At 36.8% G+C, this 17,351-nt stretch overlaps 1 protein-coding gene across 6 annotated transcripts in view; it reads left to right on the top strand.

Annotated features, from left to right (window-relative positions):
- Positions 1-17,351, top strand: part of LOC101828751 (spermatid perinuclear RNA binding protein) — a 105,268-nt gene that overhangs the window by 54,265 nt on the left and 33,652 nt on the right. For all 6 annotated transcript variants that reach the window (XR_005873204.1, XR_005873203.1, XM_013122027.3 and 3 more), the window contains 6 exons: positions 4,287-4,378; positions 5,253-5,348; positions 6,605-6,716; positions 7,302-7,399; positions 7,600-7,711; positions 16,799-16,891. Coding sequence is in view for 4 of the 6 variants with exons in the window: in XM_013122027.3 (XP_012977481.1) it covers positions 4,287-4,378; positions 5,253-5,348; positions 6,605-6,716; positions 7,302-7,399; positions 7,600-7,711; positions 16,799-16,891 (603 nt within the window). In the remaining 2 variants the exon portion in view is untranslated. The remainder of the gene's footprint in view (positions 1-4,286; positions 4,379-5,252; positions 5,349-6,604; positions 6,717-7,301; positions 7,400-7,599; positions 7,712-16,798; positions 16,892-17,351) is intronic.

Genomic DNA, 17,351 nt, shown 5'->3' with positions numbered 1-17,351 from the left:
ATATTTATTACGGATTCATTTATTTATGCTTCAGTGTTAACCCCCACCATATTTTAATCCTCATATATGATTTATTTAAAGAAAAACAATCTCAAAGTGGCCTTAGAAAGGAGGTGGCTATTTCTCTTTTATAGGCAGGAATGTGTCATATGTTAGTGTAGAGTCTTCTCTCCTTCCTGCCTGGACTTGCTGCATGTATACATGCTGATTGTTTTTGTCTGACCATTAGAGACCTGCAACTTTGGTGCTTGTGGTTTTAAACTAAAAATACACTTGCTATTTTGGGGTGATAAATTGTTTTTAAAATTATGTTTACATTGCAGTCTTAAACGAAGCAGATAGTGAAAATAAAGTCTTTTCTGTCATTAGTACTGAGGTAGAGTCAGTACTATCAAGTCAACTTGATAGAGAAGTTGTCTTTAGAGTTCCTGTTCACCTGTTGATGCCAGCTCTTTTTGGCAAAGGCTCACTGGTATGTTTCCTGCTAGGGTCAGGCTAGTAGATTGTTGCAGTACATAAAAATGTGCTGCAGGCATTATTTTACTGCCTTCCCCAGGTGCTAGATATGCACTGTGCAGAGCAAACCTGTGGTCATTTTCTTTCTGGTGCTCTACTATCACAAAGATAGTGTTTGTGCCATAGTTAGACTAATAAGAGGATGTTACATCTTGATTCGACCTTATTGCTGTATCTATTGTTCGTATTACTATGTCCTTATGTTTTTCATGAACAGTAGTTCAGGTATATTGTCTTTCCAGAAAGTTTCACTGAATTGAGAGAAATGAGGTTTCAGAATATTCTTAAATATACTAAAAAATTCTGTCAAGATGAGCTGAGAGCTCAGCTTTGTCCAGATTGTCATGGGGCCTCCCACTATATCTCAGCTCAGCTATTTTACTTTTGAAGAGTCAGGTTCTAAACACCTAACACAGCCACAGCCATTTCTGGCTTTCCCCCTTTTCTCCTCCTAGTGTTTTGTTAAGAGGACAGACAGCTTGTATGTGAGGCACTGAGAAAAACTGACTGTGTGCTGCAGAGTGGTGTTTGCAGGTTCATTTATTTAACCTCCAACCAAGCAAACAGGTTTAGGCAGAATAGCCCTCCTCCCTGTACTTCCATTGTTCCGATGCACATAGATACATGCTGTATACACCTTCGTGCTTTGATGGCAGGCTGCAAAAACATTTTAAAAGCTGTATTTTTCTTTGCATTTGACATTGTTGTCAATACTTGCCCATTTTTGTGCTATTTCTTATGTTTCCTACAAAGCAAGTGAAATGTACATAGTTCCAAATTCTATTTATTCATTTATTGATTATTATTTTTTTAGTTTTTTTAAGACAGGATTTTCTTATGTACCCCTGACTTGGAATTCCAGGCTGGAACTGTCCACCTGTCTCTTGAAAGTGCTGGGGTTAAAAGTGTTTAGATGAGCCGGGCGGTAGTGGCGCATGCCTTTAATCCCAGCACTTGGGAGGCAGAGGCAGGCGGATCTCTGTGAGTTCGAGGCCAGGCTGGACCGACAGCCTCCAAAACAATACAGAGAAACCCGGTCTTGGAAAACCAAAAAAAAAAAAAAAAAAAAAAAAAAAGTGTTTAGATTACAAGCCCAGCAGTTCTGCTATTTTGAATTAATTAATGGCAAGATTTTTTTAAAAAGTAAAGTCTTTGTTTATCTAATAAAGTTGAAACACACACACCTGTATTAAAGTCCTGAAACATTAAACTTGAGGATATTGTTTTCCCAGCAATAGTTCTGTGATTGTCACTTTTTTTAAATCAGTGAAAATATGTAAAAGTATATTGTTGGCTCTGAGTAGCACTGTAACGCCATGTGCTTATGAGTCACATAATACAAGACTCTGAAGATAAAATGTATTGTTACAGTCCTGCTGTTTCCAGTCTCAGGAATAGTAAAACCTTTTGGGTCCTTTGACTGTCAGAACATGAAGAAACATGACCATTTTGATGTCGATGTAAGAGGAACCTGCTCTAGTCCAGTGCTTTTCCTTCTCATCTCTTTTTAGTAAGATCTGTTGTTTTCAAATGCTGACTGTAGCAAGCTAATGTCTTGATTTTTTTTATTATTACTTAAAATAAGAGTTCATGGTAGTAACCTGATTTTGAGATGAAAGAAGTCATCAAAATATCTTTGTCTTGTCACCGTTGAGAATATGTGTGTCACAATCAGGGTAAGGTACTTAGCATCTCTGGCATTTGACAACACACTTGAAGGTGAGGAAGGGGCTCTGGGTCCTGAGTCTTAACCTCTGTTCCCTCTTCTTTTGTCAGCCTCTTTCTGATGTCTGGGCTCAGTCAGATGACAGAATAAAACCTAATTCACTTCTCTGTTAATTTAAAAATTGAAGTTTAAAAAAAAAAGCAAACCAAGCAACTTGGATTATGTTTCTTAGCAGTCAGTCAACCTTGGTCATATCTGCCTTTCTAATAACTTGCCAGGTGGTGGTGGCAGAGGCAGGTGGATCTCTGAGTTAGAGGCCAGCCTGGTTTACAGAGTGAGTTCCAGAATAGCAAGGACTGCATAGAGAAACCCTGTCTCAAAAAATAAAACAAAACAAAAGAAGAAAAGAAAAAGAATATTTTAATAACTCAGGCATATTTTACCTTTTATATGAGCTTTACACAGATGATGATAAAATATTAAAATGACTCAATTGTATATTTTGTGCCTGTAAACACCAGTCCAGGAGCTAGAACACCTGTGAGTACCATATTTTTTTTTGGTTTATAAACAAGTTCACATTGATGATTCATTTAGAAGCTTCTGATTTTATTAGTAGAAATCAGTAATGTAATAAGACCTCATGTTGTGATTTTTGTTAACAGAGGTTAATGGGAAACAATGCAAACATCTGCCATGAAGTTCACTTGGCAGGAAATAAGTGTGTAGCACATCATTGGTTAGTGTTGGCAGCAGCACAGGGAATCCACAGTTCTTCCTTTTATAGTTGTGGTTTTAATTGGGCATTATGCCTTCAGGTTTAGTAACGTTTTAACTAGTAGAATTAAACACTAGACTTGTCACTATAGAGTCACTGATAACTTAGGAAGCCAAAAAGTATCCATGCTCTTGTGCACCATCTAAAGATATTTATATCCCTTGAATCATGCAGTGTACTCCGTATCTACTGTTTGAGAATATTGAGCAGTGTTGGTGGGATTCATATTTGAAATCATTCTTAAGAGAGAATGATGAATCTTAGTCAGGGTTAGACAACCCTTCTGTAGGAATCCATTTGTAGAACTGTACTTATTATTAAATGCATCAAGACTTCAAAAATTAACCTGCATCTCCATATTTAGTGGAAATGAATTTGGTGATAGAAACTTGGATTTAGTATCAGGTGACATCTCAAATATGTGGGTTTATTGTGAACCATGTTTTTTTACCATCTCAAACAATTGTGAAATAGTAAGACAAATCAAACAACCATGGTTATGTAGCAGTCTATGAGTTGTGTTAAAGAAGAAGAGATCGATAAATATGAAATCCATTTCTATTTATTTTTTATTTGTAGTTTTAAATTTTTGACTCCAAAAAGAAGTACTGAATGAATTTTGAAGGTGACTGTTGAGATTCTCATCAGTGGAGTCTAGTTTCTAGTGGTAGTGGTTGTAGTGACTGGGATTGTTTAGAAGCAAGTAATTTCTTTTTTGGTCACATTCAGTATACTTTCAGCCTACTCAATTTTACTATTTTATAAGAGGTCCAACTTTTTAAAGACCCTGATCAGTTATCAAAATTTTTCTATTAATTTTTTTTAATCCTAGAACTCAGGAGGCAGAGGAAGGTAGATCTAGATCTTTGTGAGTTTGAGCCTGGTCTACAGAGCCAGGACAGACTCCAAAGCTACACAGAGAAACCCTGTCTCACAAAACAAAAACAAAAAAAGTTGTTTTTATTGCTATTGTTCTCAGATGTTCTTCTTTGTATCTTGACAAATGAAAAAGTGCTGTGTATTTATTTTGTTTTCTATGATGGTGTACATGTTCATTAATAAGATCCCTTGTTGTTTATAAGAAGTAGTGGTCACTGATTCCTTTGCTGAATGAATTCCTTTACTTTGCCTTATACTTTTGCACAGAATCTGATGATTATTTGTTTAAATAGTGTGTACTTAATTAAAAAAAAGCAACAAAAAACCAAATATGAACATTTCTGGAGTCAATTGTAAGTTCACTCAAATGCTACTTTCTTTTGGTTGTTATTGATTTTTTAAGAACCCTCAAACTATATGTTTTCCTTTATCCCATTTTACTACTAGAAAATATTATGATGAAAGATCCTCCGGACTTACTGGACAGGCAGAAATGTCTGAATGCCTTGGCTTCTCTTCGACATGCAAAATGGTTTCAGGTTGGCACTTTGTTATTTCCTTACTGTTCTGTGTTGATTGTATTTGGAACATCTGCCAGTTAGTGTTTTCTGTGTTCTGTATGAAATGGACATACTTTGTAGCTCCTAGTGTTATTGTTGGAGTAAATCAGTTCCTTTGGATAAAGTGCCTAAAATAGCTTCCATTGTGGTGGTGGGGGAGAAGGAGAGAGAGGGTGGGGGAGAGAGAGAGAGAGAGGGAGGGGGAGGGAGGGAGGGAGGGAGGAAGGGAGGGTGGGTGAGCATGCAGCAGAGGTCACCTTCAGTGTCATTTCTCAGGAGCTGACCACCTTACTTTTTCAGGTAGGGTCTATTACTGGGATCTAGAACTTACCAAGCAGTCTAGGTTGACTGGCCAGTAAGCCCCAGGGATCTTCTATTGCTGTTTCCCCAACACTGAGATTCTAAGTGTTTGCCATCATGCCTGACTTTTAAAACATAGGCTCTGCGAGTTGAATTCAAGCTGCCATGCTTGCATGGGAAGTACTTCACCCATTGTGCTATCTTATCTCTCCATGATGTTTTGTTATCATGTAATTCTTTTTGGCTTATTATTCTGAATAGTAGATGATGGATTGTAAAATATAAACACAGGAAAGCTGAAAGTTAAGATAGTGCCTAGAATAAGGTTGTCATGAGTTCACAAAACATTTTTATGTTATGTTCCTTTTACTTGAAAACATGACTTTCTGAACTATAACTTGCTATTTTTCATAACTTGATTTTTTTGGTTTGCTTGAAAACCAGTAAATTATTTGCTAATTGGGATTCATTAAAACAAACTTATCTGTGGTCAGTGTATTTCAAATGAGGAATGGATTTCTGCAGGGCTATTGGAATCATTTTTTTGTTTTAGGCAAGGGCAAATGGATTAAAATCGTGTGTTATTGTCCTCCGCATTCTACGTGATTTGTGCAACAGAGTACCCACATGGGCACCATTGAAAGGATGGGTAAGTACTTAAAATGTGATTAAAAAACAAATCTGAAGCTATAGCAGAGGAAATTCTAGAAATGATGTTACTATAGAATGACAATCTTTTGAATTAGTTAAGGCATTCGTTGTCTTATTTTGCCCTAGAATTACAGTTTTATGAATCATGCATTACAGTTTATGCATATCACTTGCCTCTTTTGTCTTGTCATTTGTGTTCTAGACATATGTATATAAAATTTTTAAATCTCCCTCCCCTTCTTTATCTCTCTTTATGTATACACACACACACACACACACACACACACACACACACACACACACACACACACACACATATTTATCTCATCTAAAGGTTGTATACCTTTTAGAAGTAAGTCCTGAACTGATCATTGATCACTCATGAATCACTTGCTGCCCATCATAGCCTTCTTGGCTGGTCCATTGCCCTCAGTGTGTTGTTACATTTCTGTGGAGATTATCTGATAAACTGGTGTCTTTTGTAATTCTCATGAAATGTAGAAACATATCTAACATGTTAGGTTCAATGCAAGGTTATAATATATGTGTATATATATATATGTATGTATGTATGTATGTATGTATATATATAATAAACTATATCTGCAATTAGTTAAGTGCAGTGTTTGCCTGATATTAATTACTAATTAGGAACATAATATATATTGTAACATTGACTTAATTTGGAAATTATTATGCCTGATCTAGTCAGGACTACAATTTAAAAATTTATGAAAATAATTTATAGTTGTAAAGGCTCATTTAAAAAAATGAGCAAATATGAACATTTATGCAACATCACAGGCTTCATTTTATCTAATACAGAGATGTCATTCTTTGTTTACTCTAATTGTTCTGGGAGCAGGCTATATGAATGAACTCAACTATAAGAGCAACTATAAAAGTTGCTTGCTCCTTAAGAGGGATTTAGATAGTTGTTACCTTGGTTATTTATTAGCTGTTACTCATGTGAAAGCTTGTTAATCTTAAATGAATTATATGACTATGATTTCTTCATTTTTTGTAACTATAATCAAAGTTTTTGTCTCGTATTTTCAGAAAATATCTAAAAATAATTTATTTTAAAAAATGTTTGGATTAGAGTAGATAATCATGGAAGGGTTAAACGGACCTTAAATATTAAATTGTCTATATTGTTTGGCTTCCCTTTTAGATAGAAATGTCAGCTCACATTTAACTGGAATCCTTTTAACACTTGGTGCATGTACTAATTTGTAATTTAATATCTTCTAGCCACTAGAGCTTATATGTGAAAAGTCTATAGGTACTTGTAATAGACCTTTGGGCGCTGGGGAGGCCTTGAGACGAGTAATGGAGTGTTTGGCATCTGGAATACTACTTCCTGGTAAGGGTTTCAAACTCTCAAGGCAGAAGAATAAGAAAAAAAAATCTCATTTTAGTTAACTTATCTAAACATATCTAAACATATGCTAAATGTTTGTCCTCTGCAGAGAAAAATGACGTGTAGGAGTTGTGTTCTTTGGAATTTTAGCAACTAGAATGTTTGTGTGTGGAAGAGTGCTGTAAAGCTTTTCCATAGTTCTAATTGTGTTTTATATGTACTAACATAAAGGGTACTAATAGATACTGTGTCTGCTATGCATTTGCTTCATCTACAAATCTGAATTTGGAAATGTAAATGTAAATGCTTATATGAAAAGTATGAAGTTCATTTTCATTTCAGTCTAGTATTAAATTTGGAAACATTAAATATGTAATCCATTTAAACATTAGGGATAATTTATCATGCTGTGGTAAATAAGGACAGTTAGGAGTTTATGCTGCAAATGGCAGATTGTCCTTAATATTGTACTTATAAGAGAAGATTTTAAACTTAGTTCTTCAGTTTTTTCCCGCCTTCTTTCTTTTGTTACTTTGTATGTTCAAAACTCATTTCTAAATTTTTTATTTTTCCTTGTTTTTGCCAAAGGGGGTCCTGGCCTTCATGATCCTTGTGAGCGAGACCCAACAGATGCTCTGAGCTACATGACCACTCAGCAAAAAGAAGAAATCACTCATAGTGCACAGGTGTGAGACTGGTGTAGCCCTGACTGCTTAGAAAGATACCATGACTCCCATTTCTGAATTCTTGTTGTGTGCCTGCCTTTCCTGTATGTCTAAGTTAGGGAATTCTACCAATAGAATGTCAGTATGTAAAGAATGCCATTTAAGTGTCATATAAGCTAGAATGGCTGTTGAGAGTTGATTAAATATATTTTATTCTTTAGCATGCACTTAGACTATCAGCCTTTGGCCAGATTTATAAAGTGCTGGAGATGGACCCCCTTCCGTCTAGTAAGCCTTTTCAGAAGTATTCCTGGTCGGTTACTGATAAAGAAGGTGAGTATGAAAGTTGTTTTGTTTATTTTTGTTTTTGACTAGAGTTGATGGTTAACATTGAAAATGATGGTTGTACACCTTGTTTAGGTAGCTTAAACATTGATTATCTAAATCACTGCTTTTCTTTTTAACTTAAATGGCTTCTGTGTAAAACATCAATGATTTCAGCCTTCTGTCTCAGTTGTTCTAATTAGTGATCAGCTTATTTTCCCGTGTTGCTAGATTTTGTTACTGCATAGACTTAACCATACTTTAAGCTTCTGATCTAAGAGGAGATAGACCATACGTGAAGAAGAGATATTGTCCCCGTCACTGGTCAGTGTGATGAACTTTCTAAAGCTTGCATGTGTTTTGTAGAAAGAAAGAGAAACAAAAATAATTTTGGTTGAGAAATATGAATTGGAAAATTCATGATCACCTGTTTGTAGTTGTCTGCCTGTACTTGTTGTGTGACAAAGTGTTTCCTGGGTACATGAAACACATTCATCTTCCCACCCCAGAGAGGGAACTCATGAGAGACCAAAGTACAGATACCACCAAAGTCCCAACTTGGTGAACCAGTGAGTTTTATTGGTGTTACTCACAGGATCAGAAATGACTTAGAGGCAGCTGCATCACCAAGACCACCCCAGCGTGGTTGTCAGCTCACAGCAAGCAGGGAAACGTGGAGCGGCAGCTCAGCAGGCTGGGGAGTATCTTTCTAGCTGCCTCAGTTGCTCTAAACCTCTTCCAGACAGCTCTTCTTGTCCCAGAATTTGTAGCTGGCCTATGCTTGCTCTGGCAGAGAGGGACATAGTGAATCTGGTCAGTTTTAGGGAGTTCTTGAAATGTTTTTCCATTTTCTAGCATATTCTGTGATTTCTTTTTCAGTGTCTTAAAGTTTTTATTATGTCTTTTGCTTTCATAGTTAAGACTTATTCAGAGATCGTGTGTGTGTGTGTGTGTGTGTGTGAGTGTGTGTGTGTGTGTGTGTGTCTACGTGTGTGTCTACATGCAGACACAGGAACGTGCACACATGCTATATGAATGCTGTTTTCTTTATTTCTCTCTTGGCATGTTTGTTTCTATTTAGCAAGGCTGCTGAGTTTTGTCTGTTAATTTTGTATCCTGTTTGCAGAATGTACTTATGAGCTGTAGAAATTTCTTGGTGGTGTCTTTAGGGTCTTTTTTTTTTTTTTTTTTTTGTTTTTGGTTTTTTACAAGACAGGGTTTCTCTGTATTGTTTTGGAGGCTGTCGGTCCAGCCTGGCCTCGAACTCACAGAGATTCGCCTGCCTCTGCCTCCCGAGTGCTGGGATTAAAGGCATGCGCCACCACCGCCCGGCGTCTTTAAGGGTCTTTTATGTTTAAAATCATACTGTTTGCAAATACCATTATTTTGACATCTTCCTTTCCTGCTTGTATCTTCTTGATCTTCAATTTAACTGCTCTAGCTAAGATTATATACAATATATTGAATGGCAATGGAGATAGTTGTTTTGTTACTGGTTTTGGTTTTAGTTTAGAATGATGTTGGTTATGGTTTTGTGGTAAATTGCCTTTATTATGTTGAGGACTTCAGGACTTTTATCGTGAGGGGAAGTTAGATTTTGGTAAAGGCCTTTTCTGCCTCTAATGAGATGATCATGTGGTTTCTATCCTTCTGTCTGTTTATATGATTGTTTATTGATTTATGTATGTTGAACCATACCTACATCTTTGGGATGAAGCTGACTCAATCATGTTTGATGATTTTATTTTTAAAGATTTATTTATTCTGTATACAATATTCTGCCAGCATGTATTCATGCATGCCAGTAGAGAGCGTCAAATCTCATTACACATGCTTGTGAGACACCATGTGATTACTGGGACTTGAACTCAGGACATCTGGAAGAACAGCCAGTGCTCTTAACTTCTGAGCCATCTCTACAGCCCTAATGATTTTTTAAAAATATATGCCTGCATTCAGCTTACAAATATTATAGAGGACTTTCATATCTATGTTCATCAAAAGTCTTAGCTTGTCATTTTCTTTTGTTGGTTCTTTGTGTGATTTTGAAAATAATGACTTTGTAAGAAGACCATAAATATTCTTTCAGTGTCTATTTTATGAAATAATTTCAGAGTTATTACGTTCCTCTGTATTTTCTCATGTGTTGTAATGTCTCCTTTTCGTTTCTAATTACAATTAAAAATTTTTTATGTGTATGAGTGTTTTTTGCCAGCATGTAAATTTGTGTGCCATATGTGTGCCTGGTGTTCATGGAGGCCAGAGGAGGGCTTTGGATGCTGTGGAATTGGAATTATGAATGATGTGAGCCACTATGTGGGTGCTGGGAAATGAATCCAGGTCCTTTGCAACAGCAACTAATGCCCTTAATCTCTGAACTGTCTCTCCAGCCCTTTTCTCTAAATTTGGATCCTAATTTGGATTACATCCTTCCTTGTGATAAATTTGACTAAAGGTTTTGTCAGTTTTGGTTTTAGTTTTCCCCCAAAGAACCATCTCTTTATATCATTGATTTTGTGTTATTTTTCTTTCCTTTTTCATTAATTTCAACCCTGGATTGATTATTTCATCTTGTCTACTTTCTTTGGGTGTTTCTTCTTGTTTTTTGTTTTTCTTAAGCTTTCAAGTATATTATTAAATTATTAATATGAGATCTTTCCAGTTTCTTGATAGCACTGTGGTATGGACTTTCCTCTTAGAACTGCCTTCACTGGGTTTGGTATATTTTGATATGTTATATTGTGTGTTTATTTTGGTTCAATTCTACGAAGTTTTACACCCCCATGGTTGTTCTGGAACTCACTGTGTAGACCAGGCTGGCTTTGAACTCAGAGATCTGCCTGTCTCTTGTCTTGCCACTGCTGCCTCACTTAAATTTCCTTTTTGATTTCTCCCTTCACCCAATCTTCATTCAGTACCTTGTTGTCTTGTTTCCATGAGTTTGTCTGTTTTAATGCCATTTCTGTTGTTGGAATTCAGCTTTATACCTTTGTGACCAGATCAGATGCAGGATGTTTAGTTTTCCTGTATTTGTTGAGACTTACATTGTGTCCTAATATGTGGTCAGTTTTAGAAAAAGTTCCATGGGCCTTCCGAGAAGAAAGTGAATTCTTTAGTGTTTGCATAGAATGTTCTGTTAGGTCCATTTGATTTATGACGTCACTTAACTCCAGAGTTTCTCTGTGTAGTTTGTGTCTAGATAACCTATTGGCGAGAGTGGGTTATTGGAGTCACACACTTTAACTGTGTTAGCGTCAATCTGTGAGTTTTAGATTATTTCTTTTACAAAATTGGGTGGCCCTGTGTTGTATAAATGTTTAGAACTGTAATGTGCTCCTGGTGAATTTTTCCTTTAGAATATGAAATGCCTTTTTCTGCCCTGTCTAGTTTTGGTTTAAAAATCTATTTTGTTTGGTATTAGAATAGCCTGTTTGTTTCTTAGTTCTGTTTGCTTGGAGTATCTTCTTTTGTCTTTTTACCCTAAAGTAATGAGGAGATGTGTTTCTTGTAGGCAACAAAAAAAGACATCCTGTTTTTAAAATCCCTTTGTTAGTCTGTTTTTTTATCAGAAAATTGAGATTGTTCCTATTTAGAGTTGCTATTGAGCAGTTTTTATTTTTGTTACTTTGTTGTGATGGTAGCATTCAATTTTTAGAACCTTATGGTTAGCTGTTCTGGGGTTCTTTATTCCTCCTTTTTCTTGGGTATGTTTGATCTTCTCTTTAGACCTAAGTATTTCTTCTAGTATCCTCTGTTGGATTGGCTTAATAGATATGAATTCCTTAAATTTGTTTTTAATTATGAAGTATTTTACTTTCTCTTCCAGTTATGATTGAAAGTTTTGTTGGGTATAATAGTTGACATCTGTGGTCATTCAAAAACTTGTAGAACATCAGACCATGCCTTTCTTTCAAAGTCTGTTGAGAAACTATTATTCTGATGAGCCTGCCTTTGTATGTGACTTCGCCCTTCTCTTTGGAAGCTTTTAATAACCTTTCTTTGTTGTGTACATTTAGTATTTTTATTGTTTTGTCTTCTACCTGCACCCCCATTCTATTTGGTTCTGTATGCCTCTTGTACTTTGATAGCATCTCTTTCCTTAAATTTGGGAAATTTTCTTTTACTTTTTTTTTTGGGAAATTGTTTTCTGTGCCTTTGACCTAGGTTTCTTCTCCTTTTCTACTTTGTATTCATAAGTTTTGTCTTTCCATAGTGCCCCAGATTTCTTGGATGATTTGTTCTTTGTTTTTTTTTTTTCTTTTTGTTTGTTTTGATTTAACTTTTTTATTTTTTTAACTGAGTGATTAACTTCCTCTTTGTCTTTGAGACATGGCGTTCACCCTTCCTTGGCATGTGCTTTGTTCAATCCTTTCCCCTGATCTTTCTATTTGACCTCCTGAACCAACCAGCCCCCCTTCCCTCCCTTCCTTCCTCCCTTCCCTCCCCTCTCCCTTTCCTCCTTCCCTCCCTCCCTCTTTTTTTGAAACAGGATGTCTTTGTGTAGCTCAGACTGTCTTGGAACTCATTCTGTCGACCATGCTAGCCTAAAACTCAGAGAGATCCACCTACCTCTGCCTCCAGAGGGCTGGGATTAAAGGTGTATGCCATTACTCCCAGCTAACTTCCTGACTTTTTTCATTTGAAGTTTTGTTTGACTTTTCTTTATAGAGTATGTATTAAATTATACTTTTATATTGATTTGTTCTCATTCAGCTGTTTATGTTTTCTCAGTTTTTATTCAGGCATTTATTTATTTATATCCTCTTTGAGCTTCTTGAATATATTTATAATACCATTTTGAAGTCATTGTTTTGTGCACCAGCATAGTTGCTTTTTATAGGGAATATTATAATTGGGTATTAATTTCTAGAGGAGGCATACTGTCTTGGATGTTCTTGTTTGTGTTTTTGTAATGAAATCTAGGCAGCTCGAGTTAGGCCCATTAGTAGTGTTGAGGATACCTGGTCTTGCCTTTGTTGAATGTGTGTTTGGATCTTTGTTCTCTGGTATCCCAACTTGTCATGTTGTGGATCTGTTGAATGATACCTGGTTTTCAGTATTGGGGCCATTCATTCTGAGTGCCGTAGTGGATTGATGGGCAGGAATGCATGGAATTGGCTCTGGGGGCCTCAACTGGGTTTCTAGGAGCTCTACACTACCCTGAGGCATAGGTAGTTGTCAGTCAGGCTAGTCAATAGATTAGCTCTGGGAGTTCCTATTCAGACTCTGGGTTTGGATATCTCATGGTTCCAGGCTGGCTCAGTAGGTAGTGTGGTTGATAGGGAAATGATTCCATCTCTATAATTTTTTTTCAGTATTCACTCATATGGTGTTTTTCCTCTCAAATTTCAATTGCCTGGCATACACTTTTCTGCACCTTAGCCCCTTGCTCTAGAAATTCGTCTTTAGCAGTGATAGTGCCTGAATTCTCTTCATGGTCTTACTTGTGTCTTCACTGTGTATTCTCTGGCTTATCATCATGATCTCTTCCTACCGTACAGCTTCTGGTTCTGGGTTCTCCTTACTGGATCTCCTGTTGATATTTTAACTAGTTGAAATCCATTTTCTCTCCATACTACATTGCTGAACACGGTTGAGGAAAAAAAGCATAGAGCCATCTTGACTACTCTTTTCCATAAGGCATTTTCCTTATGGAGGACTGTTTGTTTTGTCTGATACTTCTCTGCAAGTGGAAGAGTTGTCTCATACTCCTTGAAAACTTTAACACATCTCATTTCATAGCGCCTCTATGACCCCCTACTCCCATTGGGAGACCTTGTTTGCTTCTCTTTAGAGGAGCAGTGCCTGAAGGTAACTTGTACATATTCTCAACATTCTGTCCAACATCCTTATTTGATGATCAGTTGTTTTTACTTGTGTAATATGTTGTACCTTCTCTGTCTTTTCTTTACAGCATGAATTCCATCCACTATGTTATTTTCCTAAATCCAAGTAAATTCACTCTTAATTCCTACCCCTGAACAGAGTCCCATTTTTCAGATCCTCTTGAGAACACTACTTTAGCTATTTTTCTGTTATGAGCTTGTTTTATCAGGCTCTCTTCCTCATCACTGCTGAAGTATTGTCTGGAACCTTTCCCTTACCGCATTGGGTGGTTTGCTTGAGCCCTTATCTTATCCTGCTGCAACTTTGACACAGATGAGTACTTATTTTTTGAATTTTATGTATGTGTCTATTTTGCCTGCATTTATGTCTGTTCAGCACATGAATACCTGGTACCTGTTGAGACCAGAAGGAAGGTGTCAGAGCTCCTGGTACTGGAGTTAGAGTCAGCTGCTATGTGGGTGCTGAGAATTGAAACCAGGTCTTCTGGAAAAGTAACTGGTGCTTTTAACCACAGAGTCATCTCCCTAGCCCCCCAAATAATTATTTTTAAAAGTTATTTGCATAATCAAACAAGAGCATTGTCTATTCCTCAGGCACCATCCATGTATCCCACCCTTTTATGTTCTTGGCATGTGCACTCCAGTCCTGACTTGTAGACAGTGTTTTCCTAGATTTTCTTTCTGACTTTCCCACCTAGATATGCTTTCTTCAGTAATTTAATTTGCCTTAAACTTTCTAGAAATGAAACTGTACCAACTTAGCCTTTTTGTCCAGTATTGTTTGAGATTAATTCTAGGTGTTGCACTAGTTTGTCATCTTAATAGTTCTGTGGTATCCATTATGAACTTGTCACGATTTATTCACCTGACTTTTGAAGGGTTTTAGGTTGCTGTGAATACTTTCATGTATATGTGCGTCTTGAAAATATTACAGGTAGCAAATATGGACCTAGGTTGTCCTTCCTCTAGCAGTGTGTGACAGTTCCTCTTGCCGACTGTTCGCTGCATTTGGTGTTGCCAGATACTTTGTGACATGAAACACTACTTTTCAATCGAGTATCACGTGACTGCTTTCTCTTGGCTCTTCTAACCCCAGTGCCAGCTTCTAGTTTAGTTTTGTTTCTTCTTAGTTTTTCTGAATTCTGAATACTAAAAATTTCCCAGAATTTAATCCCTCAGCCTTTTGTCTTTATTTATACTGATTGATTTAGTCATCTGTCTTTGTAACAAAGATGGCCATATGTTTATATTTGCATCTGGTTACTAGCTGTCCAATCCAGTGTGTCTTCACAGGAATATGTAGCCAAATAGCACCTCAGACCTAATATGTTTAAAATCTAAAATTAAAAAATTAATTTTTGTGCTGAGTGTTTTACCTATGTGTGTGTCTGTGTATCCTGTATGTGCCTACTACCCGAGGAGGTTCAAAAAGGGCACCAGATCTCCTAGGACTGGAGTCACAGATGGTTGTGAGCTGCCTGTGTAGGCGCAGGAATCAAACCAAGCCAGGTCCTCTGGAAGGGCAGCCATTGCTCTTAACTGCTCAGCCCCTAAAATCTGAACTCTCACTCTGTGAGTCTGCCCTTCTTTTTCCCAGGCTCTGGGCATTTTTCATCTTCTGTATTTAGGCCAGAATCCAGTCTTGAGTTCTCTATTGACTACTGAGAAACTCCTCTTACAGTTCTTTATTGAACCCACTACTTTTATAGGTGGTCAGGGTCTGGGCCAAATGTTCAGAAGTTTTTGATCTCTGATCCATTAGAGTTAAGGGTTCACACAGACTAGCAGAAGGAGCAAGATAACTTAATTTGGAACAAAGCAGCAGTGCAGATCTGAGGGGTAAACTGTAAAAATTGACCCATGAGTGAGCATACTTAAGGACCCAATTATTGTTTGGGGCTTCCTTTTATGGGGTTAAGGAATGGAGTTTGGTTATAAATGGGTGTAGTTTGGGTAGCACTATAATTTGATAGATTAGTTCAAACTTTTTTTTTCAACTGTGCATGTCCCTTGCCATAATGCATTTGACTCTTATTCATATGTATACCCACTTATGCATAGCATAAGGTGTTAATGGGGGTAATTCTTCTTAAGTTTATCAGAAGGCACAATTTTACCTTACTTGGCACACATCTGTTCAGAATAAATCTGTTCTTCTGTTGTTTATACTTGCACATGTTGGGAATACACTTGCTTAGAAATTGTCTATATTTGAGTGCTACTAGGGGTGAAGAAATTTCAGCTATTATTCAGAGATGGAGTACATATTGCCAATGCAGTTTGTGGAGTGAGGGCATTCTGAGGTTTCTTAAGTGCGTTTTTTGATATGCATATGTATCCATACTATGTGAAGGGTAAGGAACTAGGATGCCCAAGTACACTATTTTTTTAATTTTTATTTTTAAATTTAAATTGAAATTAGAAACAAGGTTGCTTCACATATCAATTCCAGGTCCCTCTCCCTTTCCCTCCCACCCTCCCCCGTCTCCCAACAACCCCTCTAATATCCCCTCATTTCCCTAGGAAGGGTGAGGCCCTCCATGGGGAGTGTTCGTAGTCTGTCATTTCATTCAGGGCAGGGCTTAGACCCTCCCCCAAGAGACCAGGGTGAGAGTGCATCCAAGTACACTATTGAAGTGTGTGTGTGTGTGTGTGTGTGTGTGTGTGTATGAATCTGTATACACAGCCAAAACCAAATTGGGGTCCTAGGTACTGAAACTCCTGTGTGTGCCTGCCTCACCGTTACATGGCATGTTGATTAGTCTCTACCACTTGTGACTAAGCTGTTTGAGAATAGGGCTACTGTTTGCCCCTGTTACATTTAATATTGCCTATATGTAGTAAATGCTGGAAATGCTTGTTATTGAATAGATGAATGTATGAGTTTATAGTGGGAATAATAAAGGGTAATGGTTTTGAGTGCATTCGAGGATAAAGTCGTAAGGACTAAAGATGGTGCCAGACCTCAGAATTGATTTCTTTTCATTTCTGGACCATGAAGGTTAAAGTGACTTGCTGTTTCTAAATGTTAGTCCATGTTTTCCCTGATTACTGTGATTAGCCCCAGGTATTCTTTTCCAATGGTAGGACTGATAAATGATAAGTGGTTTCAAAAGAACATTCACATTCTAGTATGTATTTTAATTGATCCTTGATAAACTTGTGTTGATATTTTGATATTTTTTTTCCACTCAAACATTGAAAAGATTCTTCTTTTAACTGACAGTGAAGATCTCAAAATTATTTGTAGGTGCTGGGTCTTCAGCTCTAAAGAGGCCATTTGAAGATGGATTAGGGGATGATAAAGATCCCAATAAGAAGATGAAACGAAACTTAAGGAAAAGTATGTAAATCTTTATTCTTATTAAGGAACTGGAGAATGTTTATAGCTTCAGAAATATAAGAAATGAAGAGTTTCATTGACTTGAATTAGAATTTTAAGAATAGACTGTAGTTGACAAAATTGGTAATTGGTGAACTTTGAGTTTCTGAGTTTCATTGCTTAAGACATCAATGCTGAAACTAGATATCAATGGGACATTATTTTTACCATCATATTAATATAAGAAATTTAAAGATTGCTTATGGAGTGAATTTGTATTTTAAATTTTCATTTTTGTAAGCACATGAGAAATTTAAAAACATTATATTTGTTGATTTTATGTATATGAATGTTTTATCTGCATGCATGTATTAGCACCGTGTCCATGCCCGTTGCCTGAAGAAGTCAGTAGAGGATATCAAATACCCTAGAAATGTAGTTAACAGGTGGTGGTGAACCACCATGATGTGGATTCTGGGAA

The sequence above is a fragment of the Mesocricetus auratus genome, unplaced genomic scaffold, assembly GCF_017639785.1.
Source record: "Mesocricetus auratus isolate SY011 unplaced genomic scaffold, BCM_Maur_2.0 Super-Scaffold_100047, whole genome shotgun sequence".
NCBI classification, from domain to species: Eukaryota; Metazoa; Chordata; class Mammalia; order Rodentia; family Cricetidae; genus Mesocricetus; species Mesocricetus auratus.
This window is presented reverse-complemented; position numbering and strand designations above follow the sequence as displayed.